The sequence below is a fragment of the Nannobrachium achirus genome, assembly GCF_963921795.1.
Source record: "Nannobrachium achirus genome assembly, chromosome: 3".
NCBI classification, from domain to species: Eukaryota; Metazoa; Chordata; class Actinopteri; order Myctophiformes; family Myctophidae; genus Nannobrachium; species Nannobrachium achirus.
In genome coordinates, this window is record NC_137812.1 from 14040933 (window position 1) to 14064494 (window position 23562).

General features: G+C 43.3%; 2 protein-coding genes across 2 annotated transcripts in view; both read left to right on the forward strand.

Moving 5' to 3' along the window:
* The window catches only part of LOC308281723 (zeta-sarcoglycan-like), a gene marked incomplete at both ends in the record, with an annotated part of 572868 nt that overhangs the window by 487640 nt on the left and 61666 nt on the right, over positions 1 to 23562 (forward strand). The window lies entirely within an intron of this gene.
* LOC308281516 (ubiquitin-conjugating enzyme E2 A-like) lies at positions 12627 to 13109 on the forward strand (the record flags this gene model as incomplete). Its single annotated transcript, XM_080721734.1, has 1 exon — positions 12627 to 13109. One exon carries the CDS (start codon positions 12627 to 12629, stop codon positions 13107 to 13109), a length of 483 nt encoding a protein of 160 aa, XP_080577860.1.

Consider the following 23562-nt stretch of genomic DNA (forward strand, 5'->3'; position numbering starts at 1 on the left):
CATTGCAACTAGGGGTGTGTTAAAATTTCGATTTTGCGATATTTCGCGATACTCCCTCTCGGGATAAATATATCGATAGCTGCTGGCAAATATCAATATTTTATTTCACCATGCATGAATTCCCTGCGTTGCCGCAGAGTGCGGTACTGGATGCGGCCTGTCCTGTCTATACATTTTATTTGCACAGGATATTTTAGAGAGGGAGGGGTTATTTTACAAGTTACAGTCAGTGTTTTACTGTTGGGAGGAGGCACTATGCATGCAACTTTTTGTACATCATTTATTAGGCACACAAATCTAATAAAATGTCAGACTATTAATTCCAGATTTTTGCCTTTTATGTTTTTGTTTTTTTTGTAACAGACATTGTGATATTGTTATCGTGTATTGTGATTATCGTTACCGAGGGCCACATATTACCACAGATATTGTATCGTGAGCTATACCCATATCATCCCAGCCCTATAGTTGCAACAAAGGTTACTTGAGGGTTACAGCCAACACTTGGCTCTGTAACAGAAGATAGAAGCAGCTCATCACACACTCGATATCCCTCCTATCTTCTTCTTCCACTTCTGTTCTTCCTCACCGTTACACGCCCTCATCACCACCACCACTACCTCACACGCCCCCCTGGCCACGAGGGAACTCCAGAAGCAAAGACAGAGCATTTGGAAAGGATTTCATCCCGTCTCCCCCCCCCCCACACACACACACACACACACACACACAGACTCTCCAGTCTATCTACGCTTCCTATCTTAGTGTCTTAAAGGGGGTTCGTCTGGGGACAGAGGGGCCGTGGGAGAGGATTTCGCACGCAGGCAGGGGTAACGCAATAGAGGAACTTGGCCTGTAACCTAAAAAGTTCCCTAGATCAAATCCCCGGGCTGAGGAAGGTGTTCTCTCCTCTCCATCCATAATGACGTTGCTGTGGCCGTTGATGGCGTTAAGGGTTTGGGACCGCTGAGGACTTGGGATGGAATCTCCCCAGTGTCTCCCTCTGAAAAAAGTCCTAAAACTGTTTAGCTCTGTCTACTGCGATAACAATTTACACATCCTCCTCACAACAGAACGCTCACCTTGTAACCTCTGTTCTCTGAGTCCAGAGATTGATGTTGATCAAGGAAAGATGGGAGATTAAAGAGGGTTTATTCGTCATCGACAAAATGTGGCCTGTTCCGCAGACTAATAAGGCTATCATCATCAGACAGTGCAAGCGAGCGGCGTGCATCCGAGAGTTGTGTGTTGTCTATACTGTCTCACGTCAGAGAGAGAGATTAAATGAATTTGCTTCGGGGTCGGGCTCGGGCTAATCAATTGAGGACCCTTGACGGACTTGTGATTATTAATTCCACCGACGTTATAGGATAGCCCTGCCTCACCTGTTTCTTGATTGGCTGCCTGGCAGGCATAGTTTTACTGAGGTTAGGATTAAGGTTAGGTTCAGGCATTGTTGCAAAAACGAGAACTGTCAATCACAGCGACTTTTGGCCAATCACAGCAGGGTTTGCCTAGAACTGCAGTGGGATCCAATTTCAATTTCAATTCAAAGGAGCTTTATTGGCATGAGAAAACTTACGTTTACATTGCCAAATGTAGCTATGACGCACGTGGACATTTTATATATATACAGGGTATAAAGCTTTTGTAACAAATAGCAGCATCATTTTTTCTCAAAATGCATTTAAAGGCAGCAGCTCTGTTGTACTGTATGTGCAGTAGGTCTAGATGTCAATCCATGGTTTGTAGTCCTTAGGGTGGTTGTGTTTCGAGACTTCTTTTGTCGCAAATGTATGGATCCATACTCCATACATACATGGCCCGGACTGGGGCCTGGCCCAGGCTCTGCTGTAGTAGGGGGCCAGTGCAGGGCTGTGCTCGGAGCATGTCTATAGTATGCCGATCAGTTTGGTTCTGCCCAAGGCTTCATTCAGGCCACCAGTGAAAGCAGCGATGGTTTTGAGGAGACGTTTGCTGCGGAGAGAAACTAGAGATACAAACACCTCTGAAATTGTTCTCCAGTGACAGAGCGAGTGGTGGTTGTTGCTAGGCAGCAGTTTTGCCAGATGGAAATTGTTCAATTATTGTGCCGTGGAGACTTTAAATTATCATATTTGAGAGAAAACTATCGTCCACAGCCAAGAAAGATGAATCACTGTCAACATACAGTATGTCATTTCACAATTGAAATAGGATATTTATTGTAAGAAACAACCTTGTTAGAAGCTCCTATACGTGACAAAAATGCATCACATGGGTATGCTGGATGGAATCAGACAACTTCTAGGACCTAACACTTTCAGAATAAAAGCCTGAAAGTGGACTGGAAAGACATGACCAGTGTTTTTAATGCCTCCAAGTAGGCTACAGATCTATCGGGTCAAAACTGGATCCCAAATCAGCAGCCAGGGAATATACTGGTAAATTCTAGTAAATTCTGCCTGACATTAGGGTCACTGGTAGGTGGGTTCCCGAACTGTCCACAGCCCTCCTCTGAGGTGCTGTTCACAAAAAAATGTCAGATCTGAAAAAAGCGTTTTCGGGGGTTGAAAACGCAACAAATAGTGAAACCTCTTTCCAGGGTGGAAATCTTTGAAGACGCTCCTCCCCGCGTCTCCATGCGAACAGGAAAAACGGAGGAAACGACAAAACGTGTGGCTCACGTGCAGACTAAGTGCAGCCACGTCTTTACCATGGTGAATGTAAACAAGGAAGTACAATGGCGGCACTCATCTGTCTGTGCTTCACCGCCACCTAGCGACATGGCATGCACTTTACAGCATTTTCAATGCTGATGCGTTTGCATTGTAGACGCTGAATAACAAGTGAGAACACAATGAAATTGTCGATTAAACATGACTTTTTTTTAGCATTTTATCATGAGCTGTTAGTGAGAACCAATTAAGATTTGAACATGGTTGAAGTCATCCTTTAAGGATGGAGCCAATCTTTCTTCCCCTCTTTTTAATTTCCCCCCTCCGCCTCCGTCTCTCGTTCTCTCCTTGGCTGAACCCCCTCATTTGATGCAGTCCATGGAGACGGCGAGATAAAGAGCATGAGAGCAGACCAGGGGCTTTCCATCACTCCGTCCGCTCCCCAAGGCCGCGCTAATATGTGTTAGATATATGTTTTAATGAGGCCACTTCCTATAGCCCTACATTATTCCTAATTTCGGGCCATAAAAGTTTACGAGCTCATAAGATGGACACTGGAAAATGGTTGGCCCCCTCAGCCTCCAACATCCTCTCAACCCTCTCAACACTTGGGTGTCTGTTAAAAGTCCACCTACTGTATACCGCACAAAGTTAAATTATGATTATTTTGGGGGTCGCGGCCTGAAAAGGTTGAGAACCACTAGCCTAGGGTGCTATGTTATGGAAATATTAGAAGTTTGCTTCCTCAAGTTTAGTTGCTGTGGGACAAATGCTATTTACATATGCGTAAGCATCTCTGGCCCTGGCTAGGGGGTCTGACACCTACCTCTGTTGTGCTTACATCCTCAGCATTGAATGAATACTGTATGTAAAAGACCATGCCACACCTATTGTTTGTTGGCCATGGGACCTCCTGGGTTCTAGCTTGAGAGAAGGGTATAAAGACACAAACAAATGAGATGAGGGGGACTTCTGTAGGGAGAGGTGAAGGACTTACCCAGGCCGTGGGCCGTTAGGGCAGACAAGGCTGAAGCCTTGTAATGGTATATGCTGTAAATGCTAACTTGCTATGCCTCTAAATAAAACTGGACATTTCATCTTCATCTTCATCTGGACAATATATTTCTTCCCATAACAGCTGCCTCCCACATCCCCTCCATTCTAGCCACATACTGTGAAAAAATGTTCCAAGCATGGTTCTGAGCCGATGGTGAAATACAGAAACGGCCCGAGCCTGGCCCTTTAACTCATACCTCGCGATCCCCGTAGAGACCGTAGATTTCCCGCTGTACCGCGCTGCCATGCCCGTAGAGCCCGCAAGGTTTAATTAGCTTTAATCATTATGAAAGGATTAAAAGTATTAGCGCAGATTTTCGCTGATTCTGGCACTTTAGGCCCGCCCCCCTAACTGTATCCGGTCATTTCCGGTCTGGACCGGATCCAGCTTTCCGTATCCAGTCTGAGCCTGGGCCATAGTCCCGCCTCCATTGGTTTACTGTGTAACAGAAGTGGAAGCTACTGGGCGATGGAACCCTCTTTTTTCAATCTGATTTTTGCGTTTGGAAACTTTGATCCAGTCTCTACACGCCTGGATTATGATCCCCGCACATATCGTGCGTTTTGTGCGCGAACGTGTCCACGTGTTACCATAGCGCACAGTTGGCTTTTTTCAATGCTTTTTCATGTAAACACTGGCTGATAAGCAGAGATACAGCATGGCAACGGATATGTCTTTTTCAATGGGGTTTTTTGTATTCGAAAGCTTGTCACCGAGTCTACACGTCTACTAGATGAGTCGCGCACAGATTGTGCACGATGCGTGCGCGTGCCCACGTTAAAAGGTAAGGACAATTTGGCAGCTGCTTACTACAGCTATGTTTAAAATGGCAGAGAAAAAGTTAATGCACACACAAATGCAAGCACACACATGCACACATGCACACATACACACACGCACGCACGCACGCACGCACGCACGCACGCACGCACGCACGCACGCACGCACGCACACACACACACACACACACACACACACACACACATACACATGCACACTTACATTCAAAGGAACACAATGGAAACAAGCTCTTAAGCTTTATTGTGTTTTATCCTTTTGACAGACATGTACATTTACCTCAGTAACAACAATACAAAAACTGTGCACAAAGGAAGTGTGTGTGTGCGTGCGTGCGCATGTGTGTGCGTGTGTGTGTCTTTATGTGTTGGCAGTCGGCATTTATGGAGGAGACGCTTCCGGAATCCTGAAACAGTTATTGTTGAGTGAGTCTCCCACGTTTATGCATCTACTATTTTGTTTGTGTTCAAGAATGTCTTGTTAAATGTGAAAGCAAATAAAGATTATTAAATATGCGTGTGTGCCGGTGTGTGCCGGTGTGTGTGTGTGCTCGCGCGTGTGTGTGCGTGTGTGCGTGCGTGTGTGAGAGACAGCTAGAGAGACAGAGAGACAGAGAGACAGAGGGGCAGAGGGGAGTGGGGGAGACAGGGGGAGAGATAATTATATATGCAACAAGTTTGGGACACAAGTCCTTTCCTCCCATATGGTGAACAGATGGCCGTGCTCCCTCGTCTAGCTCACCTACAGGGATGGCCCAAAGTCACACTTAATTACACACAACACTTAAAAGTTATCCTTTTGTTGGCAAAGTGATCCCAGTGCACTTTAGGTAATTTGGAGCTCGCTTTCTCTAAAGTTAGCAGGGAAATCTTAATACATCCTTGATATTACCGTTCGAACTCAGGATTCCTCGGAGCAACCAGATGGAAGGTAACTGGTGAGGGATAGTAAAAAAGAAAAAAAGAAAAAACTGTGCCTAATTAGCTACAACAGCTCACTGAATGAACCTGCCCTCAGCTGTTTTCTTGATTAAAAAGTTGGAGCAAGCGATAAAATCATTAAAATTTAGAACGGGTCACATTCTCTTTGAACTGTGCCTTTGGGAAACAAAGGCAGAAGCGGTAACTCTGCGTCAGTCTCTTTAACAAGGGCTTTCGTTACAGCGGTGGAAAGAATAAAACAGCCGGCATCTGTTCATAGAAATAGTTGATAATGAATTTCTTTCTTCCTTTGGTAAACTTGACAAACCGCGGGAGCACTTTGGGAGAATAGAGAGATTTCTTTTTGACTTGCATTGTGAGGCTGAGTAAGTGTGTAATCTTTGGAAGCAAATTGAGCCCACGCATGAAAACTTCCCGTCGGCACATGTACAGAAAGTACTGCACCGTAAGTGCAGTGCATTTCCACCAAACCGGTTAATAATGGCCTTTCGATGGAACCCACCGATTCCGCTCCCTTCTTGCTGAACCTTTCACGTTCAGACTTTAAAAACCTCTCTTTTTGTCTGTACAGAAGCAGGCCCTCATTGATCAGACCCACGGAAATCGTTGGGAACAAGCTTCAGAGGAGAGGGCGAAATGAGCTACAAGCATGCACAGTTGTGGGAACGATCCATAATCTGTCTGTCTTTGTGCGCGCGCGTGTCTATCAGACTTCTTTCCTCTCTCAACCACCATTAGCAGTAGTTGCTGCAGGAGTCCCTATTCTGGGGTGAACATTCGAAAATAGTAAGCTCACAATGCGTCGCGATCACGACGCGTTCTGAGCTTGTAGATCGGCTAGCCAAGGTATAGAATAGGGCTGAAGTGGTTTATGTGTGTTTTATAATATTGTAATTTGTAATCTGGAAAGTAACTAGTAACTAAAGTTTTCAAATAATTGTAGTGGAGTAAAAGTATAATATTTGGATCCGAGATGTACAGTAGAGTAGAAATAAAAGTATTGGAAATACTCATGTAAAGTACAAATGACTCAAAAATGTACTTAAGTAGGCCTATGTTACTTAGTAAATGTACTACACCACTGCACACAGTACATTGTGTGCAGTGCATGCGTTATTTCATGCGTGCGTGCGTGTTAACTGATGGATTCCCAGATTGGTATTAGCTGACGTGCGGGGAATAAACCTGGACCCAAGCTGTTCCAGCGACGAGGCCTTTTGCATCTTTACTTTGCTCCGCTTTATCTGCTATTATCAGCCGGTGTCGTTCTGTACATATCTGCAGGCGCAGAGCTGACAAAACACGTTAATAGTCAGACGCCCCTCCGCGTTCCCATACATCTGTTCAGTGTGTGTGTGTGTGTGTGTGTGTGTGTGTGTGTGTGTGTGTGTGTGTGTGTGTGTGTGTGTGTGTGTGTGTGTGTGTGTAGGTGTGTGTGTGTGTGTGTGTGTGTGTGTGTGTGTGAGAGAGAGAGAGAGTGTTGGGGTGCAGAGGGGGTTGCCTGCATGCAAAGAAAGATAGACGGTTTTTAATATAAGATTTTGCGACAAGTGCCAAAATTTTCCACTTTGACTGAAGACTATTAGTAATGGCCAGAGGCTGTTTTACGGTAGTTTGTGACGGCTGGGACCAACGCAGATTAAATCACATTAAAATCACACTCACACACACACTCACACATGCACACGCACTCACACACAGTGGCAACGCGCACACACGCACATTTTTATTACTATACTTTCATAGCTTCTCGTTACATACTGTAGGTTGTAATTGTATTATGTGTTTTGATAACCACAATGTTTAGGACTTTATTTCTTTTGTTATAACATTTAATACCACAATTGTCTCCCAGAACAAAGACCCCTTTAAAGCTAAATCCCTCACCTAGAATTGTCTGTCTGTCTGTCTGTCTGTCTGTCTGTCTGTCTGTCTGTCTGTCTGTCTGTCTGTCTGTCTGTCTGTCTGTCTGTTTGTCTGTCTGTCTGTCTGTCTGTCCAATTAACAATTACGCAATTTAGGCGTTTACTGTACAGTAGCAGACGTTCCTATCCAGAGGGACATGTGATAAACTAGGTAATTAATCACCTACGTAAATGGAACGCAGGGAGAACAGCGTAGTTCCTCAAGAGACGGGGATATCAGGTAAACAATGAACCTACTGTAGCATCTGTCTAATCAACAGGCTACTGTATCTGAATAGCATATTCTGTGCATTGAAACTGTATGTGAACAATGAATCGAGCATGTGTCCAAGTAACATGCTGTCTAAATCACGCTCTTAACATTAACAACAAAAAGACATGAGAATGAGTGACCAACAAATGTCTGCATGAAGTAGTAGTCAGTAGTAATAACTCTTGTTATTGTAATCCTGTAGTTCTTGCATACAGTATAGTTGTCCTCCTGAGACATTGTGGATTGACAGTATTTCATATTTAAAAAAACTAAAAAATACACAGTCATCTCCCAGTATCTGTCAGTGAAGATGTGCTGTCATTATTCCCGTGGTTTTCTCCCTCTGACTGTTTCTCTGTTATTGTTTGAGAGCTGCGGGAACTCTTTTCATTCAGTTCCCCAATTGAAAATAGCAGGCTGTTTTGTCACAAAGAAAGAAACTAAAAGGTTGGCAAGGAAAACATTAGTTAGGTTTATTTATTTGTGTTCTCCGACACATTTTATAACTGCACTTTTCATATAGCAAATAAATGAACAGGCTGGCTTTGTATTACCTTTTTTATTACAGTTTCATCAGAATCCATCTGCGGCAAACACACAAACAATAATACTAATATTGCAAAAATGACAGACGAGGCGAAGTTACCGTGTTGGTATTCATGAAACATGCATTTTTTTCTATCGCTGTTTTGTTTATCTCCTCATTTCCTTCTTGACAAAACAAATCACCTTGAGTGTAGAAAGTGTTACATTGCCATTTTCTGTGTTGCTCTTCAGACTTTGTGTTAAACCACTCAAGTCCTATTTATTTAATTTCCACAATATTGGAAAATAGCGAACGATAGACGATTTACAAGCTCGCAACTACAGCACATTTGAAAAGGTTTGAATATTTTCAAACTCTTGAAAATCATATAGTCGGGTTGAGTACTTCGTCCATCACTGATAATAACATGCCCAAGATAAGGTGAAAATGCCCACTTTGGGCACAATTTTTATTTTGCCATAAAATATGCAATGTTTTTATGTGATTTTATGCTGTGAAATTGCAGGAAGTATGCAGAAATATGCGATTATGTGGCCTTTTGGAAATATAATACATAGTGCATTGAGTTGTGAATTGTGTGGAGTGTGGAAAACAAATATAGAATAATTATCCACACATTGTCAATGCTCTGACAGTGAGATGTATTAAAGAATGGTGTTTGTCAGGTACAGTACCTCCATTCTGCTCCAAACCTTGTATTCTTAATATGTTTCACTGTGAGCACTGAGAACAGCACGTATTTTATCTTTTTCTCTCTTACCGATTTGGAGCCTACTTAACATCCTGTTCAAATACTTTCTTGGAGGTGTTTTAGCTCCTCTAATGTCTCACACACACACACGCACGCACGCACGCACGCACGCACGCACGCACGCACGCACGCACACTGTTTAACTGAAGCCGTCATGCATTGGCATTTTAACATTTGCACAGAAGTACTTTAACACAAGGCTAGCTTTAATACCGTTGACACATTAATTCAGAACAGCTTACAAGGAGGATGGAGAGAGGGAGATTTTTTATTATAATTCTGCCAGGGAACTGCAGTTTCAGCTTCACCCAGCTGATGACTGCTCAGATGACACTTGGACACGTACTGTGGGTGAGTCGTGGTTCTTTGGTGGTGGTTGTAGATTACTGCAGTGGTTCTCAAAGTATAGGGGTCCCCAGCAAATTGAGTTAACACATTCACCACCATCGACGACGTAAGTCGTCAAAGTGCTTTTCCGGTGGTTTACCCCATAGACTGCTCTCTCCCGCTCTTCACCGTTCCGTCTATTCTAGACCAATGTTATGAAATTCTGAAAAATCAATGTATCTCGGATTCCCTTCCCAGTTTGCGTTCTTGGTCAAAACAAGCCCTTTTCTATGGACCATAACTAAAGCACGGAAGATCACTGTTATTTGGAGAAAGAAAAGGCGATCGTCTGCCCCTCCCGACAGCTTGTGTTTGCATCTGGTCACGGTCGATGTAATACTATAGCATGCAATCAGTTTAACCACTTTAAGGCTATTTTAGAAGCGATCTACACGCTTACAGCGCATGGCACTTTTACACATTGCGAGCTTGAAGAATGCTCTTTTTTAGGTTGAAAAATCTTGGGAAATTGGGGAAACAGTGGGGGAAAATAATCCACTACTATTCCGTATTTTTCTAGTTCTTAACTTCCTCCCTGTAACAAAAGTGTGCGAGTGACTGAGGGGTGGGGGATGTAGTGTGGGGGGGTGTGGTGTAGGTGGCGGGGCTGCTGCAGTCAATCTGAGTGGAGTGAAGCTGCTCTTTTCTCTCCTGATTAAATGATCAGCTATCATCACGTCTGAGGCACAACGGCGTGAAATTGGTTGACATTTCCCCCCCTCCCTCCTCGCACAGCCATTGGCCAAATCCTGGCTTACACATTTCATGGTGAAGATGACAGTAAGAGTCCCCCCACCACACACACACACACGCACACGCACACACCACACACCAAGTCGTTTCTGAGGTACTCAAGGAGGTCTTGTCTGGGAACACACACACACACACACACACACACACACACACACACACACACACACACACACACACACACACACACACACACACACACACACACACACACACACACACACACACAAAGCTCACAGATGTCCCCATAGGTCAAGTTTGTGTGGCTTCACTTTCCTTGCGGTGAATGTCGTTCCCCACGTGGGTAGATATAGCAGCAAAGATGCCCGTGGACGGCCGCACGGCAGCACATACTCACTCACATACTCGTTATCAGACCAGATTTTTCCGAAGTACAACATTTACACTTGAAAAGTCATAACCTCATCTTGACATTCTTGTATGGGCACACACACACACACACACGCACGCACGCACGCACGCACGCACGCACGCACGCACGCACGCACGCACGCACGCACGCACGCACACGCACACGCACACGCACACGCACACACACACACACACACACACACGCACGTGTACAAACACAACAGTGGCTCAGGCGTTAGGGTGGCTGTCTCGTCGGGATGTGAGGGTTCTCGGTTCAATCCCCAGCAGCTTGTCTAAAGTGTCCATGAGCAAATCACTGAACCCCCAACCGCTCCATGTGAGCGGGATTGGTGCCTTGCCTGGTTTCCTCCATCCCTAGCGTGAATGGGTGAGCGTTTTTTGGAGAAAAGCGCTATATAAATGCTCCATTTACCATCCGCACACACGCACGTGTGTGTGCGCACAAATACACACACACACACGCACGCACGCACACGCACGCACGCACACACACGCACGCACAGGTGCGCGTGCGTCCCTGCGCTCGTGTTCCACAAAAACAGTTCTCTAATGTACCCTGACTCCCTTGTAACACCTCAGTAGCTCAGCTGAGACTTTTATAACTTTTTAAAACAGCCCAAGGCTTTTTTCTTTCTCTCTTTCCTCTCTTTTCTTAGATTCTCTCCATCCTTTCTTCTTTTTTTTACACCTGCAGGATTCATGGAGCGGTTTAAATCCCACGCCATCCTCCCCAGATAGATAGACAGACAGACAGACAGACAGACAGACAGACAGACAGACAGACAGACAGACAGACAGACAGACAGACAGACAGACAGACAGACAGACAGACAGGCACGCTGCAGAAGTCGGGAGGCCTTCGAAATGTCATATTTCAACATTCTGCACCGTGTCGCCTTCCTAAAAGTCAAACACCACCCCTCACCCCATCCCACCCCGCTCACCCCTCCTCCCTCCCTCCCTCCCTCTCAATGCATCACAAAAAGAAAACTCCCAAACTTTGAAACCCCAGCATCCGTATTGTGGGGAAAGCTTTAGAATAAAATAGCAGATCAAAAAGATCACAATGCGCCGCAGCACAAAGACCAAGTAGGCACAAAGTGTACAATATTACCAGTAAGCAACATAGCATGTCTTGGCCATCTGGCCAAAGGGATTTGTTTCCCCTGGCATCACAGTGATTATATATTGGCATTCACAGATATGGGCTTAATATTGATGACATCAGGGATCTCCATATATGGGCATAAAAGTGATTTGGTTCCCCTGGCATCACAGGGATCTCCATATCTCCATATATGGGCATAAAAGGGATTTGGTTCCCATGGCATCACGGCGATCTCCATATATGGGCATAAAATGGATTTTGTTCCTATGACATCACAGTGATATCAGAGCGTGATGTCTTAGATACTTCCCCACCACCATTGGGATTGTTGGGACTGTAGGTGCTGCATGGATGCAGGGACACAGGGAAATGACAGAGGCAGTTAGCGTGAAAGGTTAAGGGGTTTGCGTCCCAAATGGCAAGGCGCAGATACGATGACAGGGCCCTCAGTGTCTCTAAAGAGGGAAAGGGCAAAGTGAATGTCAAAGCGGTCCCTCGGGAAACATAAATCACACAGTGAAAAATCCTGCCTAATACACATTTACAGCACTTTCCTGGAGATGGAACTTTTTTCTACTTTTATTCCTGCTCCAGTCACCAAAATGTGTGTGTAAAGGTGAAGGTTCAACATTTTTTTAAATTACTGTTTTACTTCATTTGTTTATTTGGTCGGTACATTGCACATTGGTGAAGACTAAGACGTGGTGTAAACACGTGATTACCATTGTCTTCATTCAATGTTGGTACTCCATATATGGAGATAGCCAACACAGCTTACCAAGTCTGACCCTGACTCCATATTTGGACCGGGACGATCTTTAGCCCCATATATGGAGCCGGCAAAGTTATCTAGCACTGACATCAGTTATCTAGTGCTGACATCACAGCTGACTTATCGTGACATCAGTGTGATGTCACAGGCACACAGCCAAGCACTATATAAAGGGTGACACCATTACCTCCAAGAGACCAAGACACTTGTTGAAGGAAGAAGTAAAGGCCTTCAAACTGAGCATTTCATTTATGACCAGTTTTCTGATCATTTTTGCATCTTGAACAATGTCGACTCCGGCTAAAATGCGACTCATGCGGGACTTTAAAAGAATCCAAGAAGAACCCCCGGCGGGCGTGAGCGCATCGCCGTCAGAGAATGACATCATGCTTTGGAACGCCGTTATATTCGGACCCGCGGGGACGCCCTTTGAAGAAGGAACGTTCAATCTCTTGATGGCGTTCTCCGAGGACTACCCGGTCAATCCTCCCAAGGTCAAGTTTGTCTCGAAGATGTTCCACCCTAACGTCTACGCAGATGGAGGCATATGTCTGGACATCCTTCAGAACCGCTGGAGCCCCACCTACGGTGTCTCGTCCATACTCATCTCCGTCCAGTCCTTGTTGGACGAACCCAACCCCAACAGTCCGGCCAACCCCGAGGCGGCGACGCTCTATAACGAGAACCGGAGGGAGTACGAGAAGAGGGTGTCTGCCACCATCGAGGAGAACTGGGCGGACGCCACGCCTGAGCTGGACGAACACGCCTAACTTCGTGTCCCCTCGTCGACTAGAAGAACTGAGAGAGCCTTGCCGCGTTGGATTTGTTGCCATACACTTTCAATTAATGACATGGGCACCTGCTCAGGAGGTGATACTAAGGAATCCAGAACTCATATACTACATGCCTTTTGAGCTGGCAGTTCCTGTCTGCCATCTATGGTAAAGGCCAACATATAAAATATGGATAAATGGGCTAAAATGATTTGATGCTATATTAAAGAGGTGGAGCCATAGTTTTGTACTTTTTCTGTTTTTCATGTGTCTAGGAGGTTGACAGTACTTCATTAGACCCCCTGGTGTGGTTGTTGTGGGGAATTATGTATTCTCTTTGTATTTTTTTTTCTTTCCCTGGAGGCTGCCACCTTGTGGGTCAAAAGTGCCGGTCCAAAAACACAGATACAATTACATCATAGAATCAACCCCTCCCCTTTTACCATTCACCCAACACTTTGGGTGCGGCTAACTTCAGCTGGGTCACCACCCACCATGACAACCGGGCATACTTAATGAACTGGTGGGTGTGGCCACACATACAAACCTATTTTTTGAAGCGGTGAAAGCCGCTTCCAAGGATTGGCTTTGTGTGTCCCCATGTCCATATATGGTAATTTCAGTCCAGAATGAACAGGTTTTATCTGTCCGTAAATGTGTGTCCCCCATGTCCATATATGGTCATTTCAGTTTAGAATGAACAGGTTTTATCTGTCCCGTACGTGTGTAATGTCCATCCCGGTCTGATGATTGGATGATTAAAAATGTCCAATGAGACCATAGTTTGAGGATTGGTCAAGCTTCACATGACAATCCAGCCCTCCAGATAAAATCATTCATTCATTCAGAATTCAGAATTCTGTAGCTCTAGACAGTTTTATACTCAGATTCACCGCTTCACTTCGAACCGAGGTTTGATTTTTTCTTTCTGTACACTTTTTTGGAGAAAAAAAATCTTCCTCCTGGTATAATCATAACTAGCCTACAGCCCCTTGGTGTGAAGCAGACAGACTGTGATGTTGCTCTCTCTGGAACTGCCCCCCTCCCCCTCACTCCATCTCTGCTTGCAGGCAGTTGGGACTGGGAGTGCGCTGCTTGTTGACGCCCATTTGTGATGTAAATCGCATCACAGGACAGCCGCCTACAGGCCAAAATTTGGGAAAATATTTTAAACATTTGGGGATTATGAGAAGTAGAGATACATCTGAAGGTGATAAAGTTGATGTTGGGCAAGGTACATGCGTTATTGATTTTTGTATTATGTTTTTTAGACAATTGAACAACTGCTGAACGTGGAGTTACAGATGGAAACACACACACAAACACATTATTTTTTGGGGCGATTCAAATTAAGGTTATAATAATCATGTTTTAGAGGGGGGAAAAATCATGGCACCCCATCTTCAAGCGTCCCGTCCTACAAACAGACAAAGACAGATCTAGGAGCGCTAGCACCGCTCAAATAACTTGACTGCACTCGGTCGAGGTGCTAACTTGCGACTTGTGCACTCTTAGCCAAATATGGCCTACTTGTGTGCCAGCTGAGTGCACAAGTTGATGAGTGGGAAAAATCCAATAACTACCTGCAAAAACAAATGCTTCATAGACAGAACCTCTATACCAGGGGTGTGCAACTTTGATGTTGGAGAGGGCCACTATATTTCCACTCTCACTCCAGGGCACAATGCATATTGTTACTGTCAAGCAAAAACCTCTTGTCTCCAGTATAAGAGTAGTAAAAATAGCCGATCTACAAACGTGTCGCGTTTTGAGCTTGTAGATCAGCTATTTTTACTTCTTTTGAACTGGAATTCTGAATTATCTTTTGTTATTTTTGGATTTGAATCCTGAAATGTAACATTTTGATTTAATTTCAAATACATTTAGTTATAGCTACTTACGTTAACTTCATGAACTTAAATACAAAAACATTGGACATAAATAATAATAATAATAACTAGACATACTGTTCCTACGAAACAGTGTGGGCTCGCATGTAACACCATAGGCCTTTGGCTGCACCTCATTGGCTAAGGGCCCTGCCTTTGTACTGTTGGTACAAAGGCCAGAACTTGACTGATAGATTACGTCATTTTAATATGTAGCGGAAATGTAAAATGACACAAATCCTAGCCCGCTTGATGAAATTAACTCATTGTGGGCTCGCCGAAGGTGAGAACACTATGTTATCATCATTATTTATAGAGTGAGTTCCGCCCCATATTTCTGCCGCAGACAGTTGGCACTTTCCGCCGCAGACAGTAGAAAGGCAGAGCCACTAGCCAACGAGGTGGCATGATTGTATTTGAGTTCCGTCGCAGACAGTATAAAGGCCAATAAGGTGTAATTGAGGTGTGGAAAATATGGGAGTGGTGTTAGCTGGGGTATTGGTTGAGCTTCACATGACAATTAACACGTCAACTTTGGGGGAAATATATATTGAGTTATGCCGTATATTTTTGCCACATATTCCTAATATGTTGATTAATATCATTAAATTATATGTTTATATTTGATATGAATTATTTCACATTCATTCATTATTTCACATTCATATCATTTATTGTTTGATTTCTGTGTTCTCTCTATATGTCAAAGCTACTACTATTAAACATTAATGTGATTTTTTGTGTATTTTTCTTTTCTATAATTGTAGGCTCGCTGAAAGCGAGCACATGTTTATTATCTTCATTTTATATGTATGAGTCAAGTTCTCCTCAAAATGACATAATCTATCAGTCAAGTTCTCCTCAAAATGAAGTAATCTATCAGTCAAGTTCTCCTTAACTCTTTTACTGCTACTGTTTACTGGCCTGCTCTATTCCCATGCCACCATTATAAGCTACTATTTTCACCAGTCTTTCTAGCTCTACTGAGAATTATCAAAAAGACAAAAAAATGTCACCCAGTATCTCAAATAAAGTGCAACTCGTGCACTTTCACCAGAAGTTAACAAGGGGTTTCAGCTATGTTCGGTTGTTGCGCTATATTAGTTTTAAAACTGTCTGGTCTTCCCCAGAGGAGCAAAAAAAAAAAAAAAAACAGAAACCTGAGAAATTGGCCCTTTTGTGAATGACACTTATTCAAGCATTTCTCTCTCTTGAACCTTTTATTTTTTGGCTTCTGTGACATCATACATGTATAACGTATTGTTGTCAGTCAAATCAAAACAAAAAAATATATAAAAAATGATTTTCTTTGGGGTTTTTATAAAGAAATAACGTTTAGTGTGAAAATCTATGTAGTTGTTTACAGTAGACTGTAGATCAGGGGTATTCAACAAAATTGTCCAGGGGGCCACATTGACAGAAACCCAAGGGGCCGGGGGCCGCACTAACGTAACCTTTTGTGAACATTCGATCAAGAAAGCAAAGGTCCCATGACAGTCCCCCATCCGCACCTCCACTCCCCAAGTGTGGAAGAAAGTCGAAGCAGCGTGTTGAAATAAAAGTCCCAAACTTTGTCACAGGGTGGGGAAGAGTGTCAGCTAGGGGTACTTTCTGTTAAGTACTTTTCTCGTCCACCTACATCTGTGGCCTGATTGCCTAATTAATGATTCTCTTTAATCTACCTCTGTGGCATTGAAAGTGTTATGAAATCATAATATTTATCAGCTTACAGCAGCCATATTTCGGTGTGACCACATTGTTTATTTTTTCCTCTGTTGTGCTGATGGTGGTTTTCACTGTTTACAGTGAAAAGGTTTTTCTTCAGTGTGGATACGCTGGTGACTCCTCAGGTGAGCTAACTGACTGAAGTTCTTGTCACACTCTTTACAGTGAAAAGGTTTTTCTCCAGTGTGTATACGCTGGTGTATCTTCAGGTCACCTAACCGACTAAAACTCTTGTCACACTCTTTACAGATGAATGGTTTTTCTCCAGTGTGGATACGCTGGTGGATCTCCAGGTTACCAAACTGACTGAAACTCTTGTCACACTCTTTACAGATGAATGGTTTTTCTCCAGTGTGGATACGCTGGTGGGTCTTCAGGTGACCAAACTGACTGAAACTCGTGTCACACTCTTTACAGATGAATGGTTTTTCCCCAGTGTGTATATGCAGGTGACTCTTCAAGATACCTAAATGACTGAAACTCTTGCCACACTCTTTACAGTGAAAAGGTTTTTCTCCAGTGTGGATACGCATGTGACACTTCAGGTGACCAAACCGACTGAAACTCTTGTCACACTCTTTACAGGGGAAAGGTTTTTCCCCAGTGTGTATATGCAGGTGACTCTTCAAGATACCTAAATGACTGAAACTCTTGCCACACTCTTTACAGTGAAAAGGTTTTTCTCCAGTGTGGATACGCATGTGACTCCTCAGTTGACCAAACCGACTGAAACTCTTGTCACACTCTTTACAGTGGAAAGGTTTTTCTCCTGTGTGGATTGACAGGTGTCTCTTCAGATCACCTAAATTACTGAAACTCTTGTCGCACTGTTTACATATATGAGTTTTCCTCCGCGTATAAGTCAGCTGATGTGTCTTTACTTCTCCTGGTTGAGTATTGGTAATCTTTTGATGACTGCAATATATTGGTTCGTCTGTGTCTCCTTGTTCCGGGCTGGTTACAGTTCTGGTGATTTGCTGGAAGGATTCTGAGGAGGGGATCTGTCCATTTATGGGCATTTGGCGGTAGAGGTCGTCATGGCTTGATTGAGATCTGAAGAATGTACAATCAGAACAGCAGCCCTTATTCTGGGAAGATTGACACCACATTCCTTCCTGGAGTGGCGGTTCATCATCAAATCCGCGTCTATACATGGACTGTGATAGGGACAGAGTCTTAGGTTCCGTTGGGTAATGAGTATTCTTATCTATGGCACTGAGCAAGAACACAACTCATCCTCTGGTCTAGACTGTGGAATAAAGTGAAATTCAAAAATATTCTCACATATTATACGATGCTCTGGTCTGACCTCACTCACAACACAAACGGTTGCTATGCATGCCTGACAACACCGATGTGTTCAGGCTGCCGCCGCCCCTCCATATTTGGAGAGAGGGCGAGCTTTCGCTGCGGGATATTTGGTCAAGAGTGACATCATCAATATGACATCACCACAATGATAGAAAAGAACATGATGGAAGAGATCCACGTAGATGCCATGCCGTAATTAGACCCAGTTTATTTATTGTGGGCTCGCCTGAAAGGCGAGAATACTATGTTATTATGTAGAAGAGACGTCAAAGGAGAGCGGTGTCTCGTTCTTTGAATGCTTGTTGAAGTTACATAAAGGTTCTCAATTCCCATACTGAATTACTTTTTTCCCCCTTAGTTGAAGCTGCACTATGTAACTTTCCTCTTCTACCCTGGATTCTTCTTTTTGTTTTTTACCATTGATCTAATAGAGCAGTGTTTCTCAAATGGGGGTACGTGTACCCTTAGGGGTACGCCAGGGGTACTGCAGGGAGTGCATGAGAAAAAACTAGAAAATGGCATTTAGTATTTTTTTTGTTATGGTTAATCATAAAACATTGACAGACTTTGTTTGAAACTGCTCACCTGTAAATTGAACCAAACCAAATTAGATCAATAACTTGACGAGTACAACTGTTATTGAATAGAACACACTCAGTTATTTGCCATATTGCCGTTTTATTTTGAACGTATATTTGCATTGGAACTGGGGTTTAATGTGACATGTTCTAGTCAGCTGAAGGGCAGCCAAAAAAGTTAGAGAAGCAGGCAGGCTCTATTAAATAGAGCCTGCCTGCTTGCTCAGGGGATGAAACCTTAACCATCAGGTAAAAAAATTCAGGACCTTGTACCTACTGTCATTTATTAGAAGAGAGTTTAGTTATCTGCTTATGTAGCATTAGCTAACGGTCATGCCCTTTTGACACGTTTAACACAATTTCATTTCCAGCTGTGGAAATCTGTGGTTTGATTAAATAACTTTAAAATACGCTCACTAATCCTTGAAAAGTTTAAGGAGAACTGAACTCAGCTGTTGAGGGGGGAAAAAAGAAAGACAAATAAAATTAAAGGCGTTGAAACATTATGCTAATCCATTATCACAATCACTTCCAAAAAAGTATATTAGCTTGGCAGAGCTAGGCGCAGCAATATAGGACTTATTGTAAATGGCATATTATTTTGCTGAATTCATAAAGTCAAAATGTCAAGGTAATCAGAGATAGCTTGGCTACGCCTGGTTAGCACCATCCCACCAGAGAGCCTTGTGTCATAAGCAATCATCTGGTTGTAATTTCATTTGACTTTAAAATCAGGGAACTTTAGCATTAATTAATGAGGGCCTCTGTTCCTAAAAAAACGCAATGTATTTACTTTGTGGAAAACCATGAATAATTCAATGAAATAAAAACGAATTAAAACGTGTATTGCCTAACTAAAGTGAAAGAGCTAAAACAATGACAGAAAGTTTGTTGAAATCCAACATTTCAAAGTTTATATTCTTTGATGTAATATATCAAAGGACATATTATATTAACTCATTCTCAGCTTGTTTTTAAACTTTCTGCTGTGTTTCTGTGCTGTTTCAACCTGTTCTATAGCAGTGGCTCTCAGCCTTTTAAGGCCATGACCCCCCAAAATGATCATATTTGATTTGGGGACCCCCTCAAAATAATCACATTTGAACTGGGGACCCCCACTCTAATAAGCACTTGGAATGTTCCACACATTCCACAGATAAATATTGTGATAATAGTAGATCACAACGCCTTGTGTTGCGAGGCATTTTGTAAGCTTGTAGATCTGCTTCTTATATTATTTGACAATTTGGCCTATGTTTGACAAGTTCCTATAGTAGATTACTTTTGATGCAGTTATGGTATCTTTCTTTGTTTCTTTTTGAGGTATTAAATGGTATTAATTGTCCTTAAATTGACTTCTGTCAGAAAACTTGTCAGATCCGATAGATCAGGGGTAGGCAACCTTAGGCACGGGTGCCAACATTGGCACAGGTGAGGATGATCACTGGCACACTGGCATTAGTGTGTGAGAGAGGATTTTTGGTTTAAAATAACATATCTTTAAAAATGTAATTAAATTAAGTCCCCTCAAATCTGTATGCAAATTGCATCATGCACATAATTCTACATTCATTTAAAATCTGAATTCTGACTGGGTAGGGAGTCTGGGAGATATAGGTGGTTATTGCTCTGAGTATAATGATCATTAGAATATCCTGAAATAAAAAATAAAATAAAAATAAATAAAAAATAAAAATCTGTTGGAAATATTATGTTTGATGTGGTCTCAAAATTGAGTTAAGTTGATATGGCACACTGACTTTTAAGAAAATAAAAACATGGCACGTCATAGTAAAAAATCACACCCGTGTGAACTGAGCGGTGGTTCCCCCCCCCCCCCCGTGTGTGTGTGTGTGTGTGTGTGTGTGTGTGTGTGTGGCCTGGACAACAGCACCCCTCCCTTAACATGTGTGGTCAGAAAAGGTACTACACAGGCTTGAGGCTACATACAGACCCACCCACCCACATACAAACAAACTAACTAACAAACAAACATACCTACACACACGGCCACGCTATGGAGACGGTGTGACCACCGCTCAAAAGGTTGATCCATACATAGGGCTGTAGTAACTGTCCATGGTGCTGGAGTTCTCCCTAGAGCTACAGTAGCTGTCCATGGTGCTGGAGTTCTCCCTAGAGCTGCAGTAACTGTCTGTGGTGCTGAAGTTCTTTTCATAGAGCTGCAGTAGCTGTCTGTGGTGCTGCAGTTCTTCCTCATGCTGGCTTCTGATCTTAGACTCACAACAATTAAAGCTATGCATAACACACAATATTAACAGACTTTTGAGATTTTTACGTGATTCCTAAGCCAATCATTGTATAACCAGCAGTGGTTCCCTATGGAGACACCAAGAGCTTGCTTTGTTCCCTATGGAGACTCAAAGAGCCTGCTTTGTTCCCTATGGAGACTCAAAGAGCCTGCTTTGTTCCCTATGTAGACTCAAAGAGCCTGCTTTGTTCCCTATGGAGACACAAAGAGTCTCCTCACATTATTGGCTTAGGACAAAAACCATACCCATGAATTCAAGTCTCCATGGGGGTGAGTAATTGAGAGAAACAAGTCATTTTGGGGGTGAACTATCCCTTTAAATATACATGTCAATTATTCTCTGTCCCCAAAGAATATCCCTAAAGGAGATTAACAGTCCCTCTATTGTTGCCCTCATTCAGTATTCCAGGATGTATAAATATGTATGTCTGATCCTTCAGAATCTGGCTAATCCAACGTGTAGTAATCTCAACATGTATTCACAGAGAACAAAGGGAAGAGAACTGCCAAACGCACCATGGCAATATCATGACAAGCCATTCACTTTCTCATTGTTGGGCCCGCGTGCTGCATGTGTTTGGGGCTTGTTTTGTATTATATGTGTCCCTGCGACTGCATAGTATGTTCTCATCAGCCAATGCATGCAGGCACTAATTGCAGTGATGTATGTATTGTTTTACAAATAAATACATAAATAAAAGTTGTATGTTCTATAGGTCATATATCAGGACAATATAGATGTTTTCATTTAAAATACCAATATCAGAGTTCAGATGTCAATACAGATGCTGTATTTCATCACTGTCAGGCAAAAAATGTACATCTTTTGGTTTAGTTTTTCCACCAGTTAATGCGTTGTCATGTTATATGACCATACTCTGCAAATGCAACAAAAATAGCCAATCTACGGGCTCACAACATCGGGATCTACAAGCTCACAGCGCGGCACCGAGTGCCGTGCTGCAAGCTTGTAGATCTGCTATTTTTGAAAAATCGTGAACATTTGTGCGGAGTCTGAATATTTCAAATCCTTCTAAGGTTTTTTGAAAAACCTGTTTCTATCTCAGTGGTTCTCAAACTTTTTCATGTGAAGGACCCCCAAAATGATATGTATTTGGCCACGGACCCCCATCTCAAAATATTTAGTTCCAGGGACCCCCCAGAACCAAAATTTGAGTTACACATGTTCGCTTACAAAATACATATATTCAAAGATTTGCACAAATTTTCATGACTTTTCAAAAATAGCAGATCTACAAGCTCGCAGCGCGGCACTCGGTGCCGCGCTGTGAGCTTGTATATCTGCTATTTTTCAATAGTTAAAGTATAAAATAATTAAGGCCCCTACCTCCACCTTGGGCCCTAGTAACCCCCCCCCCCCCCCCCCCCCCCCTTGTGACGCCCCTGTAGAAGTAATAAAGAGAATCTGCCACAAAGTGAATAGAGATTTCGTGTGGAATTTCGCCTTGAACTTGTTGCTTCAGGATCTACAATAGAATAGAATAGAACCTTTAAAGCAATCCTAGATGCCAAGAGAACCAACGCTTATTTTTTGCACATGAATCGATACAAATCAAAAGCCTACAGCTTTGTTTGTTTTCTCCTCTCCAGCCTATACCTCCTTTCTACGCAGCGTATGCAAATGAGAGCTCACCTCCCTGACGCGTTTCTTCCATCCTGAAATGAATTATAAGATAAAGAAAGAAAATGAAAAAGAAAAATGCAAAAGAAAACATTTCAAGTTGATGCATTCCCGTTCGGCTTCTTATCTTGTCAGGTCAGACAAATATGGCCGGCGTATAAAAATGGCCTTGTGTTTACTGAAGGTCACGACACATCCATGAGAATGGATTGGGGGGGGGGGGGGGGGGGGGGTTGAGTGGGGGGGAGGTGATGGGGTTGAGCGAGAGACGGGGGGTGGGGGAAGCTGAAACAAGAGAGATGACATGAGAGAGGATAATGCAGTGCGGGAGAGACAACTGGAAGGAGGGGAGAGAGAGAGAGATAGAGAGAGAGAGAAAGAGAATACTCAGATAATAATGAAATGCAGAGATTGTAGTAGCAACAGAGTCCACTATCTGCCCCACGAAAACGTGTGTGTGTGTGTGTGTGTGTGTGTGTGTGTGTGTGTGTGTGTGTGTGTGTGTGTGTGTGTGTGTGTGTGCGTGTGTGTGTGCGTGTGCGTGTGTGTGCGCGCGTGTGCGTGTGTGTGTGTGTGTGTGTGCGTGCGTGTGCGTGTGTGTGCGTGCATGCGTGTGTGTGTGTGTGTGTGTGTGTGTGTGTGTGTGTGTGTGTGTGTGTGTGTGTGTGTGTGCGTGTGTGTGTGCGTGTGTGTGCGCGCGTGTGCGTGTGTGTGTGCATGCGTGTGTGGGTGTGGGTGTGTGTTATTGTCCAAGATATCTGGCCTTACAACCCAGATAACTTCAGTTAAAAGATTAAAAAAAAAAAAAAAAAACGGTTCACTATAGTTGTCATAACAGGATCTGGCCTATAGAACAATGTAGTGAACAATAGTGTGTTGCCTATTGCAACCACACTAACTAAACTTATTTTTTAGGGTGCTCCAAGGCAGGGACGGATTAACCCCCACGAGGGTCCTGGGGCCGATACGTTTTTAGGGCTCCCCATCTCCAGCTGTATGGTTCCACCTCATATATATAGTCTCAATAGAATAT